The following is a 22,189-nucleotide window of genomic DNA, read 5'->3' as shown; positions in this document are numbered from 1 at the left end:
AGTTTACTAGCCGGATGCCTTTCTCCACACCATGCGGAGTTCACAGCAGATTTTTTTTTTGCATCCTAGAAGAGAAACATCTGCCGCTACCCAGATTGAATGCTCAATCTTCCAAATGGGAAGCGAGTGTCTTCACCACTAGGTCACTGTGCCACTCAGTACTATTGCTCCCAATGAAGTTTAAAATTTCAGTTTTCTGTCACACTATAATTTAAGTATTATAGTTCAGAGGGACTCTAGAGAATATAGAAGATTATGAGAGGTAATGTTGTCTTGGGACTTTCAGATGAGTATCATTCCTCCACCAGGTCCTTATAACACATTTTATTTGAACCACCAGATTGCTCTCTTTGTTTTAAACAAGTACAGATAAGGATCTCAGTTTTCCTCTTCTCAACTCTGTTAACTTTCAAACCTTACCAAAGAATGCTGCTGTGTGGAATTTGATCAACAGCAGCCTAAATTGCTTTGCTAAGCTAGTTAGAACTCAATCTAAGCAAGAAAAAAAATGTAGGCTAGTTTGGACTCGCAGGGCTCAACCCAACTGTTAATAGCTGAGTGTTTCACCTTCAGCCTTAATTTTCGTATTTGTTGCAAAAACAAATCCATGACAATATCCTTGTTTTGCAAGCCAAGCTTCAAAACCGTGTGAGAGGACATGGACAAATATTGGACAGTGTGCTTTCAAATCTCTCTCTTTTTTAATCTTTAACTAAGGCAAGTGGGGGATGGGACATGCAAAATTATTCATGGAGAGAAGGAGATTTGTCTCTTTTTCTCACTGTACTGCAAGCTGGGATTTGGAGACTCCACCATGAAATTGCTGAACTAGAACTAATTAAGAAGTTTCCCTCCGTTTAGATTTGAATGGACACATTTGTTTTCTATTCCACTACAGATGTTAATTAGCATACTTTACTGGGATGGCTGGATCATTACCAATGGTTGTTGTTCTGAACGGGTCAATTTACTTATCTTGAGCTTTGCAAAGATCTCCCCCCCCCTTTTTTTTTTTTGCATTCCACTGGCATTAGGCTTCATTTCTTTTTCATGTCTCTGTGAGTTTGAAGATGCATAGGCCAGTGTGTATAAACTATGTTGATACTTTGATGACTGACTGAGGCTCTTGCCACAATAAGAAATATATTCTGATTATCCTATCTATTTACATAATTCACATTTGTTAGGTTTTAAGGCCACACAAGAGTTGCTTTTGTGGCACAGTGTAATATGATGACCCCTTTAGTATTGGTGGATCTTTACTGGCATACATTTATACTTCACCCTGTAGTGGCACTCTTTGGGCTGCACCTCTTCTTAGGAAGAAATAAATAACTTAAAGAAGACCCTTTCACTTACCTCATTGTGTTCCAAGCAGCCAATCATAAGCTCTGTCAAAATAACCACACCTGTCCTCCCTACTCCAGCACTACAGTGCACAACAATTGGAGGGTTGCGATTATTACTGCTGTCCAGAATGCTGTTGGTGTGACGGCGCACCGACTGGATCTCTTCCAAATAGGCTGCAAGGTAGGAATGAACAAAAAAGTACATTTCCCAAATCTATTGCAGTTTTACATAAACTATGGCAAGTCAGTCGAGGGGAGCAAGTTTCTTTTTAAATTATGATCATTTACAGCTCTTAGGAATCACTAATTATTTGGCCTCTAGACAGCAAACCGCACTGAATTCAGTAAGTGCCAGCAGGGTGTCGATTACTACTTGGGACTTTAAATTAATCAGCTGTTTAAAAAAATACCCCCCCACACACTCTTACACCCTTTGCAAATCCCAAGGTCCCTGAAGCAGATGACTGTAGACATTACTTACAGCAATTCCTGTGATTAACAGGCTGGGATCAGAACAACAGCAAGTTTCCCAGAAACATGCCTGCTGGAGCACTATCTAATGGGAAGGGGCCATCCATCTGGCCCTTTCCTTACCTTGCATATTGGGACGGAATTTCAAGTATTTCTGCCCTACCCTCAATTTCCAGGTGTCATTTTTAGGCCTAGTGAAAAGTCTGAATAGCAAAACAAGCAAACATCAGGTTTCCCCTTAGCTGCACCATAGTTGTTAAAGACAGAGCCCTCGGCAACAATGATCTGTGATGTTAAACAAGGCACAAAACTGTTTAGTCCTACTCAAGGACTCTGCTTTAAGAGCTTCTGGAATCCGCAGAAGGGGAAGAGAGGAAGGATGTCAACTTCATGTAATTGTTTCAGCTACTTTGCGGATTTTAAAACCTCTCTAGTGGGGAGACTTCTGTATCCAAATAGGTTCTTAAAATGTTATAGTGTATACAGTAAAGCATTTCAAAGCAATCTGATCATCAGCCCATCAAATGCCACTATATGCAATCCCTGGCAACTGCTCTCAAGGGAACAACTTCATAATAACTCTGCACATTACGCAGTCAGTGTGGAATCTTTTGCTAGAGATTCTGAGAACCACTTCTATGTATCGTCAGCACTTCTGAGTAAGGTAAGTTGTTTAAAGTGACTTTATCAATCCAACTATGTATTCTATATGTTGAAGTGTAGAATCTGAGTTCCTCTCTTTGGGAGAATCAGATTAGAAAACCAGCTGCTGAGCCTTATTATATATGTTTTTTCTCTAATACAGAAGTTAATCTAAGACACTGTTTTTCAGACTTGACAGCTTTAAGAGGTATGAACTTCAACAACCAAAAATGGAAATGCATGGTGGCTGGGGAATTCTGGGAGTTGAAAACCACGTATCTTATAATTACTCAGTTTGAAAACACTGATCTAAGAGAATCCAAGCAAAATCTTGGATTTTGACAAGAAATCCTGACAAGCACATAAGAATATTATTTAGGTATTCTACGGTCAATGTAGACTATTCATTATTCAACATTCATATGCAGAATTCATTCTTCACTGTTTTCTCGACAAAATGAATTTTGTTAGGTTATTACATTTATTTTTCTAACATAATAGGATTCATTTCATTAAGAAAATGCAATCGTCATCTATTTGTTATCTTTCCTGATAAACATTTCTTAACAGTCCTCCTTTTTTGCTCTCCCTCCCCCTCCCCCTAGTACAGTTACCATTACATTCACATGTAGGAAAACTTACATAGGAAGTCTTGCTCTCCTGGACAAGTATGATCTGGCCAGTTGGTGTACTGTAAATGCCACACAGTCTTCTCCTGTCCTAACATTAGGTGCTTGACCTTCAGGCCTGTTGTAGCATAGCAACCAGAAACAGTCCGGAATTTGGTGGTCACTTTGAATTTTCCGTAAGTGGCTGAGCTATGTTTTGAGCCAAGTTTTGGCCAATAACGATGGCTTTTGGTTCTTCCTCTTTCCTACCCCGCCCCCAACGGAAACAGAAACAAAATTAGCAACAATCACTGAAACGAAAGAACAGAACAAGTATTAAGTTGGCATGATACAGGTCTTACAATGTCAGAATAAGATTGGAATCACCTGGATTCAATTCTCCATACAGTTCACAGGATAGTTGTGGGTTATTACCATATTTTTAAGACTACAAGATGCACCGGAGTATAAGATGTATCATGATTTTGAAGAGGTAAATAAAAAAAAAGTTTTTGCACTCTGCAGGCCTCCCAAACCCTCTGCATGCCTTGTTTTTTGTACAGTGCTCCTTGGGGCTGGGGGGAGGGGACAAAAACGAGCAAAAACTATTCATTTTTTGCTCATTTTTGCCCTCTCCAGCCCCCAAGAGCACTTTGTAAGCCACCCCAAACCTTCTATACGTCCATTTTTGCAATAAGGGCGGGGTTTTGGTAGGCCAAAAATGTTGTATTCAGTGTGTAAGATGCACCCACATTTTCGCTCTCTTTTTTTGGGGGGAAAAGGTGCGTATAATACTCCAAAAATACGGTATCTTCTTTTAGCTTATGGCATTGTAATGCAAGTAACATGAGCTACGGAGAAAACTCCATCTGCTATTCAGACTTCTTTGGAGAAAGGCTAGGATAAATCAATGAGTTAAACAGCCGTTCAATGCTGCATATATCACTATTACTTTTGTCTCACCACCACCTATAATATTTTTTAAATTGGCATATACAGTCACAGGTTTTACCTTTATTGAATATAATTACTAAAATACAAATCTTGTGTTTATATTTGGTATGATCTCTGAGAAGACATTCAGGTTAAAATAGAAATTGAATAATTGATTAATGAATGAATTAATTAATTTGGCAGCATCCAAGATCTATAAAACACATGTGCTCAGGCACAAGACTATTGGCATGTGACCCTCTAAACAGAATAGACCCTGTAGTCAATAACTTGTCTGGTAATCAGAAATGTGGACTTTGATAGATAGAAAAAAATATTGATGCTTTTGAACTTCAGGAATTGGAAAAGATTGCTGATAATAATATAGATAGCCAAGATAACAAACAAATGAATAAATGAACAACTCTGCATGCCATCCCAGAACAAGATCATGGCCGAAATGGCAAAAATTTCAGCTTTCCTAAAAGGTCAGAAGCAGGAGAACTATACACAGGAATGGGTAAAATGGATTGATTATATACAGAATAAATACCAGACTAGGAAGTACTATGTAGCCTTTAGGTAAGAATGTTTAGACTGATAGATGATCAGAGTAAATAATACATGGGATGCTTGGAATTGTTAGAGTGGTGTATAGCGGAAGTCAGGAGGGTGGGTTTGAGTGGGAGGTGGGGGAGGGTTAGGGTGGAGGGCAGGGTAATATATATGTATAATTAACCTAGAAGATGGGATTAATGAAATATTGTTACTTTAAGAGAAATTTATATCATGATTTATATATGTTCAACTAACTTAGAAGATAGGATTAATGTGCTATTGCTACTCTAAGAGAAACTTATATTATGATTGTTGGGTGGTGAGGGGGTACAATATCTGAATGAGTAATTTACCTTAAGATGGGGGGAGGGGGTACAGTATTTGGTACAATATTTGAATGAGAATTTTTTTTAAGTTGGGGGGAGGGGAGGGGACAGAGTATTTGTATGTGATTTACATTATATGGAGGGGGGTAAAAAGGGGGAAAATTATTTGTATAAAACTTTTTCAATTAAAAAAAAAGAAATGTGGACTTTGATAGATAGAAAAAAGTATTGATGCTTTTGAACTTCAGGAATTGGAAAAGACTGCTGATAATAATATAGATAGCCAAGATAACAAACAAATGAATAAATGAACAACTCAACTCAGAGATCTGACTCAAGACACAAATGAACAGACTCAAATCATCCCACTTCCAACACATTAGGCTAAGACCATCTCTCTAGAAAAGGCTCTAATATTGGGAAAGGGAAAGGTGGGAGGAAAGAGAAGAAGAAAACCACCAGCAGGAACCTGGATGGACAATGGCATTGAGTGCACCATTGGAAAACCTGAAAGGCAACGAGGATGGAGAAACTAAACCAATAAAGTCGCCGAGAGTTAACACTGACTTGATAGCACATAATCAGTCAGAGGTGACTAGGGTTCCATGGAACTCTGTGCAAGCAACAGAGTGGGCTGGGAGAGGAGAGATAGAATTCACCCAATGCATTATCATTACAATTATTCCCCCCCTTTCCAGGATTCAGTTTGTGTCAGCATTAGAGGAAGCAAAGTCACAAAATTGCAATACGTTGGAAGAGAAGGAACAGATTGGTAGATGCAGATATGAACTTATAAACCAGGGACATAATGCTTTGTTTTAATTCATTGTGTTTTAGAGTTTTAAAAATAATTTTATATCTCTTTAATTTTTGATTGTGGGGCGCCCAGAGTTGGCTGAAAAATGGGTGGCTATATAAATAACAAACAAACAATATGTACACATTGCCCATACATGTACACACAGAAACTCTGTTTCTATTCTACCATTGGAGAAGAGGAGCCTCTCTGCAAATATTACCGAAATACAAATTAGTAAAACAATTTCCAGAAGAGTAATCCTTACAAGTATGTTCCAATTGCCAATAGAGTTTACATCAAAGAAAGATTACACTAAGAAACAACTCTTTTTTAAACGTCCAACCAAAAATCTATATAAAATAGCTTTATAGGGTAAGTCAAAAACTCTAGGTCAAACACACATGAATCTAGAAGGTGTTCAGAGATTGAAAAGTCCACAATGCGAACTGATCCCCTGTCTGGGTGTCATCTGCTCCACCTACTGCCAACAGAGTCATAGAATGAGATACGAAAGGTCAGCCTTTCCTTTTGTTCCTAGAAAGCTTCCTGAAGAAGTCCATTCAAGAAGCTGGAAATCTTTGCAGGATGAGCCCAGGAAATTAAGAGATCGGTATAAGGACACTGAGGGAATGAATCAAACTCTCCTAAATTGCTCCATACTCTTAAGATTACTCTTCTATATGTTTAGATTCTGTAATATAGCCACAAACAAAGTGTGTTGTTAAAGACTTTCTATTATTAATTCATAGGTCTACGTCACAGCTAATGTTCAAGCTAAAACAAATTTCAGCATGGTAGGAATTCCCATTGCAATTATTATGTAGACATTTCTACTATCTTGGGATTCCAAAGTTTCCCTCCGTCATGAAAAAGGTAGCAACAGCATATATACATCTAATCACGGTCTGGGTCATAAGATTATCCTGTTCCCTGCAGCTGCTTAGAAAGCAACTTTTTCCGTGGCCCAATTATTCTGTATCGGTGCATTTAATGGACTCTTGCTCCCCCTTCTGAACAGCTGATAGCTGTAAATGTTTAAAATGGGAATGATCAGGAAGAGAACAGCTGACCCTCTGTGCCTGTAAAATCCTTGCATCTGAACTGGATTCAGACTGCTGCTTGCCGGTGCGTGCCAGTTTTACAATGCAACGTACAGTTTGGGGATTATTTGTTTTGCTTGGCATGGAACAGTAGACTTTTCCCCCCCCCACTTGATACTTTTATACAGGAACAACAGCTTCTGGTCTCCTTGCAGCTGATAAGGATTCTAGTACGCAGAGGTGGCCTTGGATGAGCTGAGAATGCCGTTCTTTTCAAATAAGAGCGGCTTTGTATTCTCAGAATTCACTGGAATTCTGTTTGCTTTGCTTGGCATCCTGCAATCTTCTAATGGAGCTAGAATGTTACAAACAAGGTTGTAATGGTTGAGTCATCCCAGGCAGAAGTTCAAAGGATTTAAAACAAAACAAAAGCAAAGAGGAAAGGGCCAGCAAAGACAAGCAAGTTATTTCAGAGACCTTCCTACAGCATAAAACCCACACACGCATAACCATTTGGGCACCCCTCCCTCAACGGTACGCAGGATAAAACCCAGGCCTGCCGCAGAACAGTTCTTGCTATAACAGAGGGCAAACTGATCAAAACAAATCCACATAGGAAGACATGTTCCAAGATTTGAAAAAGGAAGAAGAAAAGGAATTAAATTCGTGGCATAGAGCCTAGTTATTTGAGAGATCACCTGCTTTAAGATTATTTTTGCCTGTCCCACGAGATTGGACAGAATCTCTCTTTTGTTAAGTTTCATTTGTATTTAGTTTTTAGTATTGAAATTAAAATTCTTAATAATTTTTTTTTGTTTAAACAGTGGGTACAGTGGGTGCACTTCTGTTCAATCTTTGTGTTTCATTGATCAAGCAGTGTGATCTTGTGTAACACAGAAATCTGCCGTTTTCCCTCACATCTGCTGGGATGTCTCCCAGCCTGACTACTAACGGCCTATAATTTGTGGTGTGTGTGTGTGTGTGTGTGTGTGTGTGTGTAGACAGAGAGACATACATACATACATACATACATACATACATACATACGTGTGTGTGTGTCAGTGGTGGGTTCCTGCCGGATCGCACCGGATCGCGTGCGCTCCCTTTCGGCGCTAAACCAGGATCGCGCGGTCCCTTTCGGCGCTAAACCCAGATCGCGTGCTCCCTTTCGGCGCTAAACCCGGAAGTACGGTCTTGCACCGCCCCTGGTGACGCGACGACGCTTGCCTGCGCTCCACCAGCTCGGCTGGGAACGGAGACGTTTCTCTGCTCAGCAATGTCTTCAGTGGAGTGGTGGCAGCCTGGCAGGCTGAGCCTGCATCCCTTTCAGGCGCTCCGCTCCGCTGAGGAAACGTCTCCGTTCCCAGCCGAGCTGGTGGAGTGCAGGCAAGCGTCGTCGCGTCGCCAGGGGCGGGGCAAGAACGTACTTCCGGGTTTAGCGCCGAAAGGGAGCGCGCGATCCGGGTTTAGCGCCGAAAGGGAGCGCGCGCGATCCGGTGCGATCCGGCAGGAACCCACCACTGGTGTGTGTGTGTGTGTGTTGTATTTGTGCTGATAAATAAATAAAGGGAGACTAGTATAGATCTATTTCAAGCTATTTAGCTCTCATCAGCTAGCCATACCCTGGGATTAGAACGTGGGCTGTATTACATATTAGGCAGATGTATTAGCCACTAAGCCACAGGCTCTCCTCCTTATCAGCTGAGCCAGGGAAATAGGTATGTATTTGTGTTACATACCAGGGGTTTTGTGTTAGGCATACCAGGGGTTGTAACACAAATACATACATACATACGTATGTACGTATGTATTTGTGTTACAACCCCTGGTATGCTCAAATATGGGAGGGAGCTCACTACTCCCCCTTTCTGTCCTTCGGCTCATTACAGAAGACCATCCAGGCAGAAAACCACATTTTTATTTTTAATGTTGCCTTTGCTATGTTTGTGTTGTATTTGTGCTGATAAATAAATAAAGGGAGACTAATATAGATCTATTTCAATATATATACAATATATACGTGTGTGTGTGTGTGTGTGTGTATACCCAGTAAGCCCAGGTTCAAATCCCAGTAAGGGTATGGCTAGCTGATGAGAGCTAAATAGCTTGAAATAGATCTATACTAGTCTCCCTTTATTTATTTATCAGCACAAATACAACACAAATATAACAAAGGCAACATTAAAAATATGGTTTTCTTCCTGGATGGTCTCCTAGAGTGAGCCGAAAGACAAAGGGAAACAGTGTATTCCCTCCCATATTTAGGCATACCAGGGGTTGTGATACAATATACATACATACATACATACATACATACATAAATACATACATACATACATATGTGTGTGTATATATATATATATATATTATTTTATCAGCACAAATACAACACAAATATAAAAAGGCAACATTAAAAATAAAAATATGGGTTTCTGCCTGGATGGTTTTCTGTGATGAGCCGAAAGGACAGAAAGAGGGAGGAGTGAGCTCCCTCCCATATTAGGTCATACCAGGGGTTGTAACACAAACACATACTTATTTCCCTGGCTCAGCTGATAAAGGAGGAGAAGCCTGTGGCATAGTGGCTAAAACTCTTACCTAGTGTATAATACAGCCCAGGTTCGAATCTCAGTAAGGGTATGGCTAGCTGATGAGAGCTAAATAGCTCGAAATGGATCTATACTAGTCTCCCTTTATTTTATCAGCACAAATACAACATATATATATATATATATATATATATATGTATGTATATTTATGTGTGGTGTGTGTGTGTGTGTGTGTGTGTGTGTATGTATGTATGTATGTATGTATGTATATTTATGTATATGTATGTATGTATAATATATATATTAGATGTACTAAATACCAATTTCCTTTCCTTGCATTTTTTTACTTGGTTGCCAAAACATCTCGGTGTTTGTGTATTAAAATCAATGTGGCCAGGGGTCAGCTCAAGTGAATGAATTAAAGATCATATTCAGAGTTATCAGTGAGCCAGATGGTTTCTTTTGCAACCCCGATCAGTCTACACTAGCATAACTACAAGGCTGTAGTTTTTTTATTTTATATCCCCCTTTCTCTTCAGAAGCAAAAGGTACACCATACTGAAATATTCCACATAATGATAATACTGGACAAGATATAAATTGCTCTCACTCAGCCCCAGTGTTACTAGGATGCTTTTGAAGTCTCTATTGGGTAATAGTGCTGACTTAGAAATAATATGTCTTGGGTTCATTTCCATATTTAGCCATGTTTCTCAGTGGCTTAATGTTTCATACTGTTGATACCCTGACTGCTATTTGTGTGGTGATTATGGTTTCTATGCAGTATGTATTTAAAATTTTCTTCCTTCTGTCACATTCAAAATGACACTTTTGTAACTCCCTGGGATATCTCTGGATAGAGGAAGGAGAACATGCCTAAGACTCTTATGGATCTCACAATTCACCTTTTCTGGAAGAGAAAGTTTCCTAATTCTTGTTCTTGGCTTCATGAGAGAAAGGGAAAGGAAGCACATGAGCCTGGGAAATGGCCAGAACTTTTAACACCTCACTTAGCCACAACTCAGCCTGATCTCAAAGGCAGCTAAGTCCACCTCCCTTGGAAACTTTTTTCCTGGCTGGGAAGCGTCTGTTTGTGTTCCATTGCAGATGTTTCCTGTCCTGTTACATACCTCTTCTGCTGTCACCATGGCTATCACATTGACTCCTTCCTGCCACACCATCTGCCAGAAATCATGGCATGTTTGTGGCAAAGGTCCTTGTGTAGCTATATAGTGCCATTCTTCTCCACCTACCGTCACCTAGGGAAAAGAGAGAGAGGAATTACTGCACAACTCTCCTATGGGTGCTTATAACATGTTTGTTTGTTTGTTTGTTTGTTTGTTTGATTTATATGCCGCCCTTCTCCCAAAGGACTCAGGGCGGCGTACAGCATTAAAAAACACATATTACAAAAGTTAAAAGGAAATTAGAAACAATCCAAAAAACAAACCCAATTAATATAACACTAACATTTAAAAATTGCTGAGCTGATCTACCCATCTTTGTTCTTCTTAAGGCTGGACACCAAATCAAGTTCATGTTTTTATCTATTAATTCAAAGTAGAAATTATATATTTACAATATTCAAGTAATTGGAATGTTCTTAGTCTAGCTTTGATGGAAATATACATTTGAAAGCAAAACAAACAAAATGCAACCTAGGGCTAGAAGAAAAGTTGAAAATGGGCCTTTGAATGAAGCCACTTCTTGTTTCTGGTTCCCCTGTGAAATATTGTCTGCCATTCCTCCCCATTCTAATATTTTTCTGGATAAATTTTCTGATTAAAAAATTGGTCTGCTTGTGTCACTTGTAATGTCATTCTACAACTCTACTCCGTAATCTATAAATGCATCTATGTGGAGTTTCCAGGGGTCAACATTTACAATACAATACAATAGTAGAGTTGGAAGGGACCTTGGAGGTCTTCTAGTCCAACCCCCTGCCTAGGCAGGAAACCCTATACCGTTTCAGACAAATAGCTATCCAACATCTTCTTAAAGACTTCCAGTGTTGGGGCATTCACAACTTCTGCAGGCAAGCTGTTCCACTGATTAATTGTTCTAACTGTCAGGAAATTTCTCCTCAGTTCTAAGTTGCTTCTCTCCTTGATTAGTTTCCACCCATTGCTTCTTGTTCTGCCCTCAGGTGCTTTGGAGAATAGTTTGACTCCCTCTTCTTTGTGGCAACCCCTGAGCTATTGGAACAATGCTATCATGTCTCCCCTAGTCCTTCTTTCTCTTAAGATAAACATACCCAGTTTCATCTGATATGTATGTCTATTTCTCAGAGATGAAAAATTCACCAGTTGTATGTCTTAATAATTTTTTTAAAAGGGAGAGTTTGAAGATGATACGATGATGGTGGTAAAAAAAAGAAGAAGTAAAAATGCTGACAACTGAGATTATTTAGAACATATGGATAGAATGTTTGTAATTTCAGCAATCTGGACAAAAATTAAAGTATAAAAAAAGCAGACAACCTAACCAAGACTGGCAGAGGAGTAGGATAACTCTTGTCAGACTATTCAGCCTTGGTTACAATTCTTTTTTTACCATTTTTAAAAATTTTTATTTTAATACAAACATTTCATCATTCATTAAACAGTGTGTTGTCTGGGTACAATTTTTTTTGTGTCAAAATTGTGGCTGTCGCAGTGTCCCCACAGTCACAGGATTGGGGCACTTGGCAACTGGCACACAGCCACAATAGTCACAGCTTCTCACAGTCACATCATCACGCTTTTTGATCTTCACTACCAGCTTCCAATAAGTCAAGTCAATGAGGAAACCAGCCACCACCTGATGTTGTGCTTAATGACTGCACATGATTCCTTAACAATCACAACCTGAACTATCATTGTATACTGAAGATCACATTTAATTTCATTGTACAAGGTGCAATGACAATAAACTAAACTAAACTAACCATTGATAGAATAGCTCCTATATATTATAATAATCAGATTCTTCCTTTCCTCTAATTGCAAGCGTTAATCTATTCATTTCTGAACATTCTAATATTTTTTAAATCACATTTTCATCTGTGGGGATCTCTTCACTAGCTTTGAAAGGCCCATTTTCAACTACCTGGAACAAGCTGGAATAAAAATCCATAAACAGTCAAGAGTGAAAGAATAGCCTGGAACATGGGGGAATAATAATATCCTGACTGCAGCTATATTAGATATTGGTAACTGGGAGAAAAATCACATGCTGTGTAAATGAGGCAAAAAAAATTATTGCAGATGGAGTTTCACCTTCTGAGTAAAAGAACATCTGCTTGGCTTCTGTCTCAGCCACTTGGAGTGCAGGAAAGAAATGTACTGGCAACACGCAGAGTCGTATATGACTACAGATCAGCACATGCCCCGACATGTGCTACAGAACAATGTGTGCATGTCCAATACTGATATACCAGATGAAATATGAGGTTTTAAAACTGGCTAGGGAGACTTCTTCTTGGCCCTTGCCACCTGATGGGGTGAAACTATGCCTTTCCAAACAATTTCTCCTCCCATAGATAGATGAAAAATGTTCCATTCAGTAATCAGTCATCCAAGCTAAAGCAGATTGTGCCAAAAGTACCCAATATCTTCTTGCCACCAGGTCTTTTGGCAAAAATCTGATAGGATTCTGATTTAGAAGGCTTTTAACTCAACAAGGGGTTTTAGTATTGCAAATTATGATCAAAACAGCTCTTGGAACTCAAGAGAAATGTCTTTCAGGAAGTATAGTTAGAGGTAAAAATTATTTGGACCAAAATGAAAAGTTATCATTATAAATAGATGTATTCATTTTTTTAAAAAACTAGCAAGAGAACAAACCACTAGATAAAAAACATGGAATGATATTCTTCTAAACTCTTTTATTCTAGAAATGATTTTCAGTGTCACTATCAGTTACACCATCAGGCCAAGACGTTCGCTTTGAAAATGTTGCCCTAGCCATCTTCTTAGGTTTCGTGCAGGGTTGTTTTGAAGATACAGTAGGGTAAGAAAAGCCATAAATGGTGCCTTTAAATCAACTTCTTTTGCATATGTTCAGCTGTTTCAGATTCAGATTGCAGAACGAAAGCAAGAACAAACCCAAGTCGGGATCGAAGGATGATCTGGAATGTAATCTGAAATCAACTAAAGATGCCAGTTGATGCCATCTATCCATGGATTTCCATACACAGGTGCACTGGCAGCTCACATAACATGTTAAAATTGAGACCAAATAAGAACATGAAAATAGTCTTAAAGCTGAGTTTGCCGATGTAATAAATAAGGCCTTTTAATAGCAGAAAAGAAAGCAACAGAAATAAAATCAAAGAACTGCACTGGAGTCTGAAGAAATAAAAAGGTTCTCTGTCTGGCAACAACAACAACAACCAGAATAAGTTGCAGAAGAGAAACTCTGGGAAAAAACCATCATGGAGTCAATCAAGTTGGAAGCAAACACCCACTAAAGCTCAAACTTTTAAGAGCACAAGGCAGAAATCTTCAAAAAGCCTGAATCTATAGCATACATTTTGCGCCTATTCCAACTAATGATACAGATTTACATTAAAAAGCCTCCCTGTACTAGTGTAGTCTTAGATATTCAATGAAATACAATCCAAATAACATCACTGATTCTGGAATTTTCCCTGCCACAGGCTCATTCACTGCCCTGAAGCAATCACTGTCTTCCCCCGCATAAATTTGGGATACAGCAACAAAATCATTTGCCTGCTTTGCTCAAAAATATTTTTTAATAGTATGATCTTGAGTATCTACGAGTGGGGCCCAAATGAAGCCAAGTGATTACTCTTCAAAGAGATCGGTTTAAATTTTGATTCCCCCCCCCCAAAAAAAATATTCATTTTCAGGTGTAATAAATCCTGGATGACAATTGCAACCTAGTGACAATGAGGTGGGTTACTTATTAGCTATTGAGGCCAATAGGTTGCCTTGGTAACCAGCCTGCTACTTGGTCCACATCTCAGCAAGGACTGAGCACTTTGGTCACCCAGGTTCATGTCAACTTCTTTTAGCCCCGATTCTTTCCCCTGTACATAGCTCGTTTTCCCCATCGTTACCTTTATGTGGGATGCATTGATATAGCCCGTATTGTTTTCTTTGGTGGGTACCAGCTCCACTCGATTCTCTTCGTATGGAATGACTTCTCTGATACGATTACGCTCGATGTTCTCAGGGAGAATGGCAGTGGTAAAAATCCCGTCTGCCTTCTTCTTTGGAATCTGCTCATATTCGGTAAACACCATACCTTCTTCCAGTTTCCTCCTCAATGTTTTGCACTACCATTTTCCATTAAAGATATAAATGAAAAAAAAGAGTGTTTTTCTAAAAGGCTGTTCCAACTTGTTCTTTTAAAAAAATGTTATTGCACAATTTTTCTTTACATGTCTCTGTCACATATTTAACAGATCTGTGGCATAATTCATACAACTAGAATAAATATTAGATACATTATATATATTCTGTTTTCAAACGTTCTAACCCTATGTACATTTCCATTTCTTATTTCTATTGTCTATCCATTCATATCATTTCTCCCATACCGCATAGTATTCCGAATCATCCTTTCCCTTTAACTCTAATGTGAGTTTGTCCATTTCTGCACAATCAAATATTTTTTTGGATTATTAATCCCTCTGGCGAAATACTTTCTTCCAATATTGCCTAGCAATCTTATTCTTTACTTTAATTCATTCTCAGAGAGTTGTTTGGTGATATACTAGCAAAGAGAGAGATCTTACCTATACTACCACTAGCAACTGAAAGGTAAGGAAGGATAAAAGCATTCTGTTGTTTACAGACAAATAAAACTGTTCATGGACTAATTCATAGGGAAGACATTCATGACCTAGCATGGTCCTAATATTTCCCCCCATGTTGCACTAGTGATCCCATACTTATAATCCCCATTTTACATTTTACACTTAACATAAGTGTATAGTATACTATTTTTCTCAAGTATTTTTAAATGAACAATTTAAGAATGACCATTGCTGACAACCTCCCTATACCCCCCCCCCCCCAAAGAAAAAAAATCTGCTTTGTTTTGCAAGTCCTATTCTTACCCGTTCATCCATTGGCACCTTGGCTCCTTCATCTTGGCTATCCTCAGGCACTGGAACTCGAGCAACTGAGAGTCCATTGAGTGCTGCCAACATCAAGGGCCTCTTCTGGGCTTCCAGGCCTGCCATCTTCTGTTTCTCTAGATACTTTTGGCAAGAAAAGGCATGCTTTCATCTCAGGATGATTAGAAACAATGCCAGCAGAATGTTGGAATGTTGTTTTAATCTCCCACAAAATCTACAACACCAACTGAGGAGTGCAGATGATCGTCATTAGCAGAACAAACCCAAATGCATCTCCTAAACTTCCTATTATTTCCTTGGGGGAAGGAGATAATATCCTGACATGAATGCAGAATTTTAATTTCAAAGAAACTGTCTCACAATACAGAGGACTTGTCATCAGAGGCAGTCCTTTCTCTCTTTCATATTCTCTGTCAAATGTAAATGTTAGCCACAGAATGAGCAACACAAGCTAGCCAAGAAAACTGCAAAAATCAGATCTAACACCCAGATTGCTAATATACTTTAAATGATGTTGTCATGCTGAAATTAAACCAATGAGCTCCATTGAAAATATAAACTGAATAAAAATACATCTCTTCTCACCATCTACCCCAATCCCACCAAAAGATCAACTGGCAAAGGTTCATAATAGGTAAGTATTGTATCAATGTGCAAAGCTGAAAAATGTAAAAAAAAAAAAAAGAACTCTTTCTCTCCCACCCTCTATGGCCCATTTCTGTTAGGTTCAAAAACTATACATGCCATTAACTCGCCATTAACTCCTGCACCTTTTTCGATTGCTCTCAACTAACAAAATAAAGGTCATTCTTCCGGCCGGGAGGGGGGGTGATTTAAGGGGTATTATGAAATGTCGGCCATCTTCTCTTCTTTCAGTTTGGTAATATTCTACCTTTCAAATATATTATTCATAGATTTATATGTAGCCCTGAAAGAATTCTCAAATATTTTTCAGGGTTCAACTACCATACTTTTTGGAGTATAAGACACACTTTTACCCCCCTAAAAAGGTTGGAAATGTCAGTGAGTTTTATACACTGAATATGGCCATTTTTGGCTTCCTGAAACCTCTCCCTGCACGTCCCATTTTCACCAAAAATGGACCCGTTTTATGCATAACTGGTGTGCGCAGAGGGTTTGGGATGCCTGCAAAGTGCTCTTGGGGGCTGGGGAGGGCAAAAACGGGATGTGTGGGGGATTTGGGAGTCTAAAAATGGGCCCATTTTTTGCGAAAACAAGACCATTTTTTTTGAAAAAATGGGATGTGCAGAGGGTTTGGGATGCCTGCAGAGTGCTCCTGGGGACCAGAGAGGGCAAAAGCTATTTTTTGCCTCTTCGAAATCTTGGTGCATCTTATACTCCGGTGCATCATATAGTCCGAAAAATACGGTAACCTGTTTACAAAGTTATTAAAATTAAAATTGTCTTACAAGTCTGTTCTAAATTACTGCATTTCAAATCTAGGTGGTCTGGCTTGATGTTGAAAGCTTCAAGGGAAACTGTTCTTCTGATTGCCTCCCTAAGCCTTACCATTTCATAAGCTTTTCTAGGGAGTTTCCAGATCTTCAAAAGACAACTAAAATATGCCTAGTTACTACTGGATGACCTGAAAACAACAAAACCCAAGGAATGATGAACTAGGGAGGGGTTGGGTAAAAAAATGTACCCTGGCTTAAAAATAAAATTAATGTTCTGTCAACCTGAGTAATCTAGATGTTGGATTTCTTGTTCAGTCTGGAAATATGAGTACATTAGCAATTCTACATTTTTCTTCCTATCAATGAGTCTGCTTTTATCCATACAACACATATTTAAACTAGGGAGCTAACTATAACAATGACAACTTGAATAACTTTCAAAATGGGGGCAGATAGCTATCAATGGTCAGTAGCTATGACGATTATTCACTATTTCAACAATCAGAGGAAGATATCCCTGAATATCAGTTGTTGGAGTATAGAAGAAAGATGGTGTGGTTCACCCATGTCCTGCTTGTAGATTTCCCCAGGACATCTGGATGAGTACCACAGCAACAGAATGTTGGCCTTGACCTGTTTTTAAGGTGATACCGTAGATCTCTTACTATCTTACTACCAGTTCAGGCATCACATTGGCTTATGCATCAATGAAATCTAGTGTCTTCTATTTTAAGTATTCTGAAATATTTATGCTGACTCTGAACATGATCCAAGACAACATTTATCTATTTCAATGATCTTTATGTAAATTTTCTAAAAGCTACAGTTAAGAACTTTTCAACTTTGCTACTTACTTCAGTGAAAGACTTCAAGTTTCTAACCACTATGTTTATAATTGCAATTTAATAAAGACATTCTTGGACCTGATTTCTCTCCCCCCCCCCCATCGCCCATATGTTCAAACATAAGCCTATGCCCTTAATTTAAACTAGCTTTGAAAGAGGCTTCTTTTGGATGACATAGTAAATATTTCTTTTCATCTGTAACTTCTGGTTACTGTTTAGAGATACTGCTAAAAAGTTCATGAAAATACACTCACCCTCATTTCCCTTTCTATGATGCTATCTTCAATGGAGAACATTTCAGACACAGGCCTCTCCTTCAACGGCTCTTTCTTGACCCGTTCCTTGACACTTGTGAGGTCTGGCTCAGAGATTGATGGACCAAGGGAAGAGCCATTCATCATGCTCTGATCAGTCCGAGATATGCTAATTGTCCTGGCTGGTCCCGGCCTCGCCACCTTGGCTCGAGACACAGCCCGCGGAACGTTATTCATCTGGTCATTCCGCGGAGCTCCATTGCTAACACTTTTCCTGGGACCAGGATACTCAGGAGGAGGTTTGTTAGGTATCCGAGCCAAGGCAGCTTGCAATTGAACGCTATACTCCATGTTTTCATGTAGGGCTGCCATGGAAGGCACAGATTCTGATGCTTCTTCCTCATCTTCACTTTCACTGCTGTGGATCAGCATTGTAGCATCCGAGAAGGTCTTTTTGTGATGGTAATGAGGGAGCTGCTGAACCTCATGCCCTCTTTGCACCACTTCCTCTGGCTGCATCTCATTGCGTAGGGTATTTCTGCGTGGCAAAGGAGCATTTAGGCTTTTTAAAGCCATAGCTTCCATACCACGCACCATATTACTGATCACTTCCAAACTGTGGCGTTTGTTGATTGCTGCATGATGTTTGGCTGCCATCAGAGGTTCACTAACTTCCTGTAGTGACTGGTGGACAACAGGAGCACTGTCCTCTTGGAAAGTCTTTACTGAAAGCTGTACTTTCCGAGGGACCAGGTCAGGACTACTGCCAGTGACATACTTGTGGCGGTGACTTGCTAAGTCAGGTGTACTGGTAGCAGGACGTGGACGTGGATAGGGTGGTGGTGGCCTGAAAATATAGTTCTTCAGTACGTGTGCAGGGCCACATCTTTGATTGTTGGGGAGCTGCATATTGGCCAGCTCTGGAGTACTAACTGTATGAGAAATGGCACTAGATGTCGGTTTTGCCTGGAAAGCATTCATGGGATTCACTTGCTCAGAAGGAGTCATATGTTTTTTATAAGTGCCTTGAGGCCCATACGCAAAGGTATAAGAAGGTCTCTCCTGAATTTCTGGTTGACTGTATACAAGATCTGTGGGTTGGTTATAAACATGAGTGTTCCCAATGTTGAGGTTCCTCAAAGACTGGCTTTGGCTATCAGTGTGAATCACTCCTCTCTTCATTTGCCTCATTACAGTGTCATAATCTGGGGTTGGCCTATATGAAGGGACAATTATTGCACTGTGTCTATGGCTTGGTATGTAATCTGCTCTCATAATGTCACTTCCAGGGATACTGAGGTTGGAGGACACTGGAGAAGCTTGAACAAAGTTCTGCGAATGGTTGAGAGAGTTCATACTTTGGGCACTGCACACACTGCCATTTGGGACACTGCCGTTCAAATAGCTGAAGTCCATTGCACATCTGTCCAAGCTAGTCTGAGATCTATAGTAAAACATGTCTTCATTTCCATGAAAAATGCTATCTGTGTGTAGGAAAAGTAGAAAATGATTGTAAAATATAATGTACAGGCTATATAGCAGGTAGAAAAAGTGATGTAAAAAACATTATTAGGACTACATCTCAGTTTCGGCCATAGCAGTCCCACCTGCATAAACGAAGTCTCTTCACTGATGGCTGTAGAATAAGAAATCTAATGCAGTTTTGGAGTTCCTCACATTTAGGAATAGCAATGCCAACAAGCACAGAAACTCGGGATCATTGTCTTTTGAATGGAATAAATACTATTACTGTCACTATTCAATAACGTTCTTGTCGGTGCAGAATTCTAATATGTACAACTTGGGAAGGCTTTGTGTGTCAATCCATCTATCCACCCACCCATGCATTCAAAAATCTTTTTCCTCCTTTTTAATTGGAATTTTACTCACACAAACATTTTGTACTCTCATCCGAGTACATGCAGGACTCTTAATTAAAAGTTTGAAGCATAGTGACCATGTATTGCTGACTGCAGTTTTATTCAGAAGTATGACATCCCCCAAAAAGTAGACGTGATAAGATTCATGCATTGCCCTTCACTTACCTTCATCAACATGTCGATGGGAGTAAGCTCAGAAGAATAATGGTATTTATGTTCAACTGGGAATATTTATAATTTCATTTCAGATGTTCTCTATTCATTCAATGAAATTTGGGGGTGTGGGTGGGGAGACTGGCAAGAACTTTTGTTCTCAAATATGAATGATAAGCCTCCTCTGTGATGGCTTCCAAACTGGAAGCCATCTAGAACTTTTGACCACCAGATGTCAATAATCTCTCTTGAAGTTTTTAGGTTTTCAAAAACTAACTATGTTTTATTGGAGACCATCATGGAGAAAGAATTGACTGCTTGTTATAATTTTGATTTATTTCAACTGCTGATTTTATAATTTCAAGGTTATAAGTTTGTCCAGAATCTTCTATAAAAAAAACTGTAAAATAAATAAATACATTTTCCCTTGGATTCTCTAAGGCAGGGGTGTCCAAACTTGGGAACTTTAAGACTTGTGGACGTCAACTCCCAGAATTCCCCAGCCAGCTTAAAGTTCCCAAGTTTGGACACCCCTGCTCTAAGGGGAGATACGAAGGCAAACATAAGAAGGTACTTTTTCTAAACTGTAGCAAAAATAAAGCAACCATCTATTTCCAAACCTTAGGATGGAATCAGAGCTATTTTATTATTTCCACTAGCCTGTTACCATTCCAAGACATACCTTTTATCTCTGCAATTTTAGATTTTAACCCACTAGGAATGTCATTGCTAAATAATTCTTATCAATGAATCATTTACTTACTTACTTACTTCACTTTCTCTGCCATTCAGTTCAAGTATTAGCCAGATCAGCAGTAACCTTCCATGAGAAAGGGAGATATGACTGCACAGTAGGTTAAAAACTATGGCTGTCAACCAGAAAGGCTCCATTTCAATCCGGCAACTATTATTAACTATGTACCTGGCCAGTGAGACAAATACAAACACGGAGACTGCCGAGTCAAGCCAGATGTTTGGATTTGGAAAGGCAAAACTTGGATGCAAATCTATTTCGGAAAGAGGATGCACATATTGGACAAAGATGAAAGTTCATTTAATTCTGCCCTGTCTTCAGCCAACTGCAGGGATGTGGCCTCCTCAAATACGTTATAGAAACCTCATGAAGAAAAATGCCTATCCTTATCATAGTGCAAAAAAAAAAAAAAGCTTGATATTGTAAATTCCTTTTTAAAAAGTAGGCACTATTATCTGATGTTGTTGCTATTATTCCCATTCCCATCACTAACCTTGTGAATTGTGAGTTTCAGTGTAGTGTTCTCCACCTTGGACATGCACAGGAGGCATAATAAAGGTGTGTTGCCTTGGCTAAAAAGTGAAGTAAAATAAAACATTGATATTGGACAGTTATTAATTGCATTTTTTTGGTAATCTGTCTATAATAGCAATAGCACTTAGCCTTATATACCACTTCATAGTGCTTTACAGCCCTCTCTAAACGGGTTACAGAATCAGCCTACTGCCCCCAATAATCTGGGTCTTCATTTTACCAACCTCAGAAGGATGGAAGGCTGAGTCAACCTTGAGCCTACTGAGAATCAAACTGCTGGCAGCTATCAGAATTAGCCTGCAGTACTGCATTCTAAACACTGCGCCACCACGGCTCTTTTTACAAAACGGTTTATTACAACTGTTTGTAGTCGGAGGAGCTCTAGAGTATTCCGTGTCTCTTGAGCTCAGCACTCATGGCAAGATATTTACCAAAGATGATCTGCTCCATGTGGGCCGCCGTCTGATAGGGGGAGGAGAATTTGATTGTCTGTGGGGAAAAGATGGAAATGATTCTTAATCACTGTAATTCTGTAAAATACAGAACATGTATTCTTATGCAAGTGGAATGAAAAGATTGTTACATAATGGCAGTTATTATCTGTTTTGAAATGGATATGAAAATATATGTACTAAAGAAATAGAAAGTTATTATTTATAAAGGCATTAACATTTATTATCATACATGCCCTTAAAAAAAGAACTAATTTATTTAAACCTGAAAATGCAGACAATAAATTCAATAGAACCAAACCAAACTATCAGAGTTAATTTGAAATTGTTTAGGCCAATTTTTCTCCAATTACAGCTCTCCAGACCTGTTTAACTACAACTTCTGTCACTTCCATTATTGAGGTGATGAGCATTATAAGTCCAAGATATGAAGGGCACCAAGTTGGAGAAGGCCAGTTTTGGAAAGGGAATTTTAAAAAAAGATAACAGAGCATAACAAATCACCCAAGATAAAGGCACTCACAGGCTAAGAGAGA

General features: G+C 39.1%; 1 protein-coding gene across 3 annotated transcripts in view; it reads right to left on the bottom strand.

Moving 5' to 3' along the window:
* PTPN14 (protein tyrosine phosphatase non-receptor type 14) overlaps window positions 1-22,189 on the bottom strand; it is a 158,071-nt gene that overhangs the window by 3,181 nt on the left and 132,701 nt on the right. For all 3 annotated transcript variants that reach the window (XM_081942194.1, XM_081942195.1, XM_081942193.1), the window contains exons 11-18: window positions 21,633-21,690; window positions 21,161-21,239; window positions 17,881-19,364; window positions 15,343-15,486; window positions 14,338-14,556; window positions 10,406-10,534; window positions 3,105-3,336; window positions 1,360-1,523 (exon numbers count right to left, since the gene is read on the bottom strand). In XM_081942194.1, the coding sequence (XP_081798320.1) occupies window positions 1,360-1,523; window positions 3,105-3,336; window positions 10,406-10,534; window positions 14,338-14,556; window positions 15,343-15,486; window positions 17,881-19,364; window positions 21,161-21,239; window positions 21,633-21,690 (2,509 nt within the window). The remainder of the gene's footprint in view (window positions 1-1,359; window positions 1,524-3,104; window positions 3,337-10,405; window positions 10,535-14,337; window positions 14,557-15,342; window positions 15,487-17,880; window positions 19,365-21,160; window positions 21,240-21,632; window positions 21,691-22,189) is intronic.

This window comes from Natrix helvetica, assembly GCF_964273705.1.
Source record: "Natrix helvetica genome assembly, chromosome: 2".
Classification (NCBI taxonomy): Eukaryota; Metazoa; Chordata; class Lepidosauria; order Squamata; family Natricidae; genus Natrix; species Natrix helvetica.
Note: the sequence above shows the minus strand (reverse complement) of the source record. Positions and strands in the feature narration are given on the sequence as shown.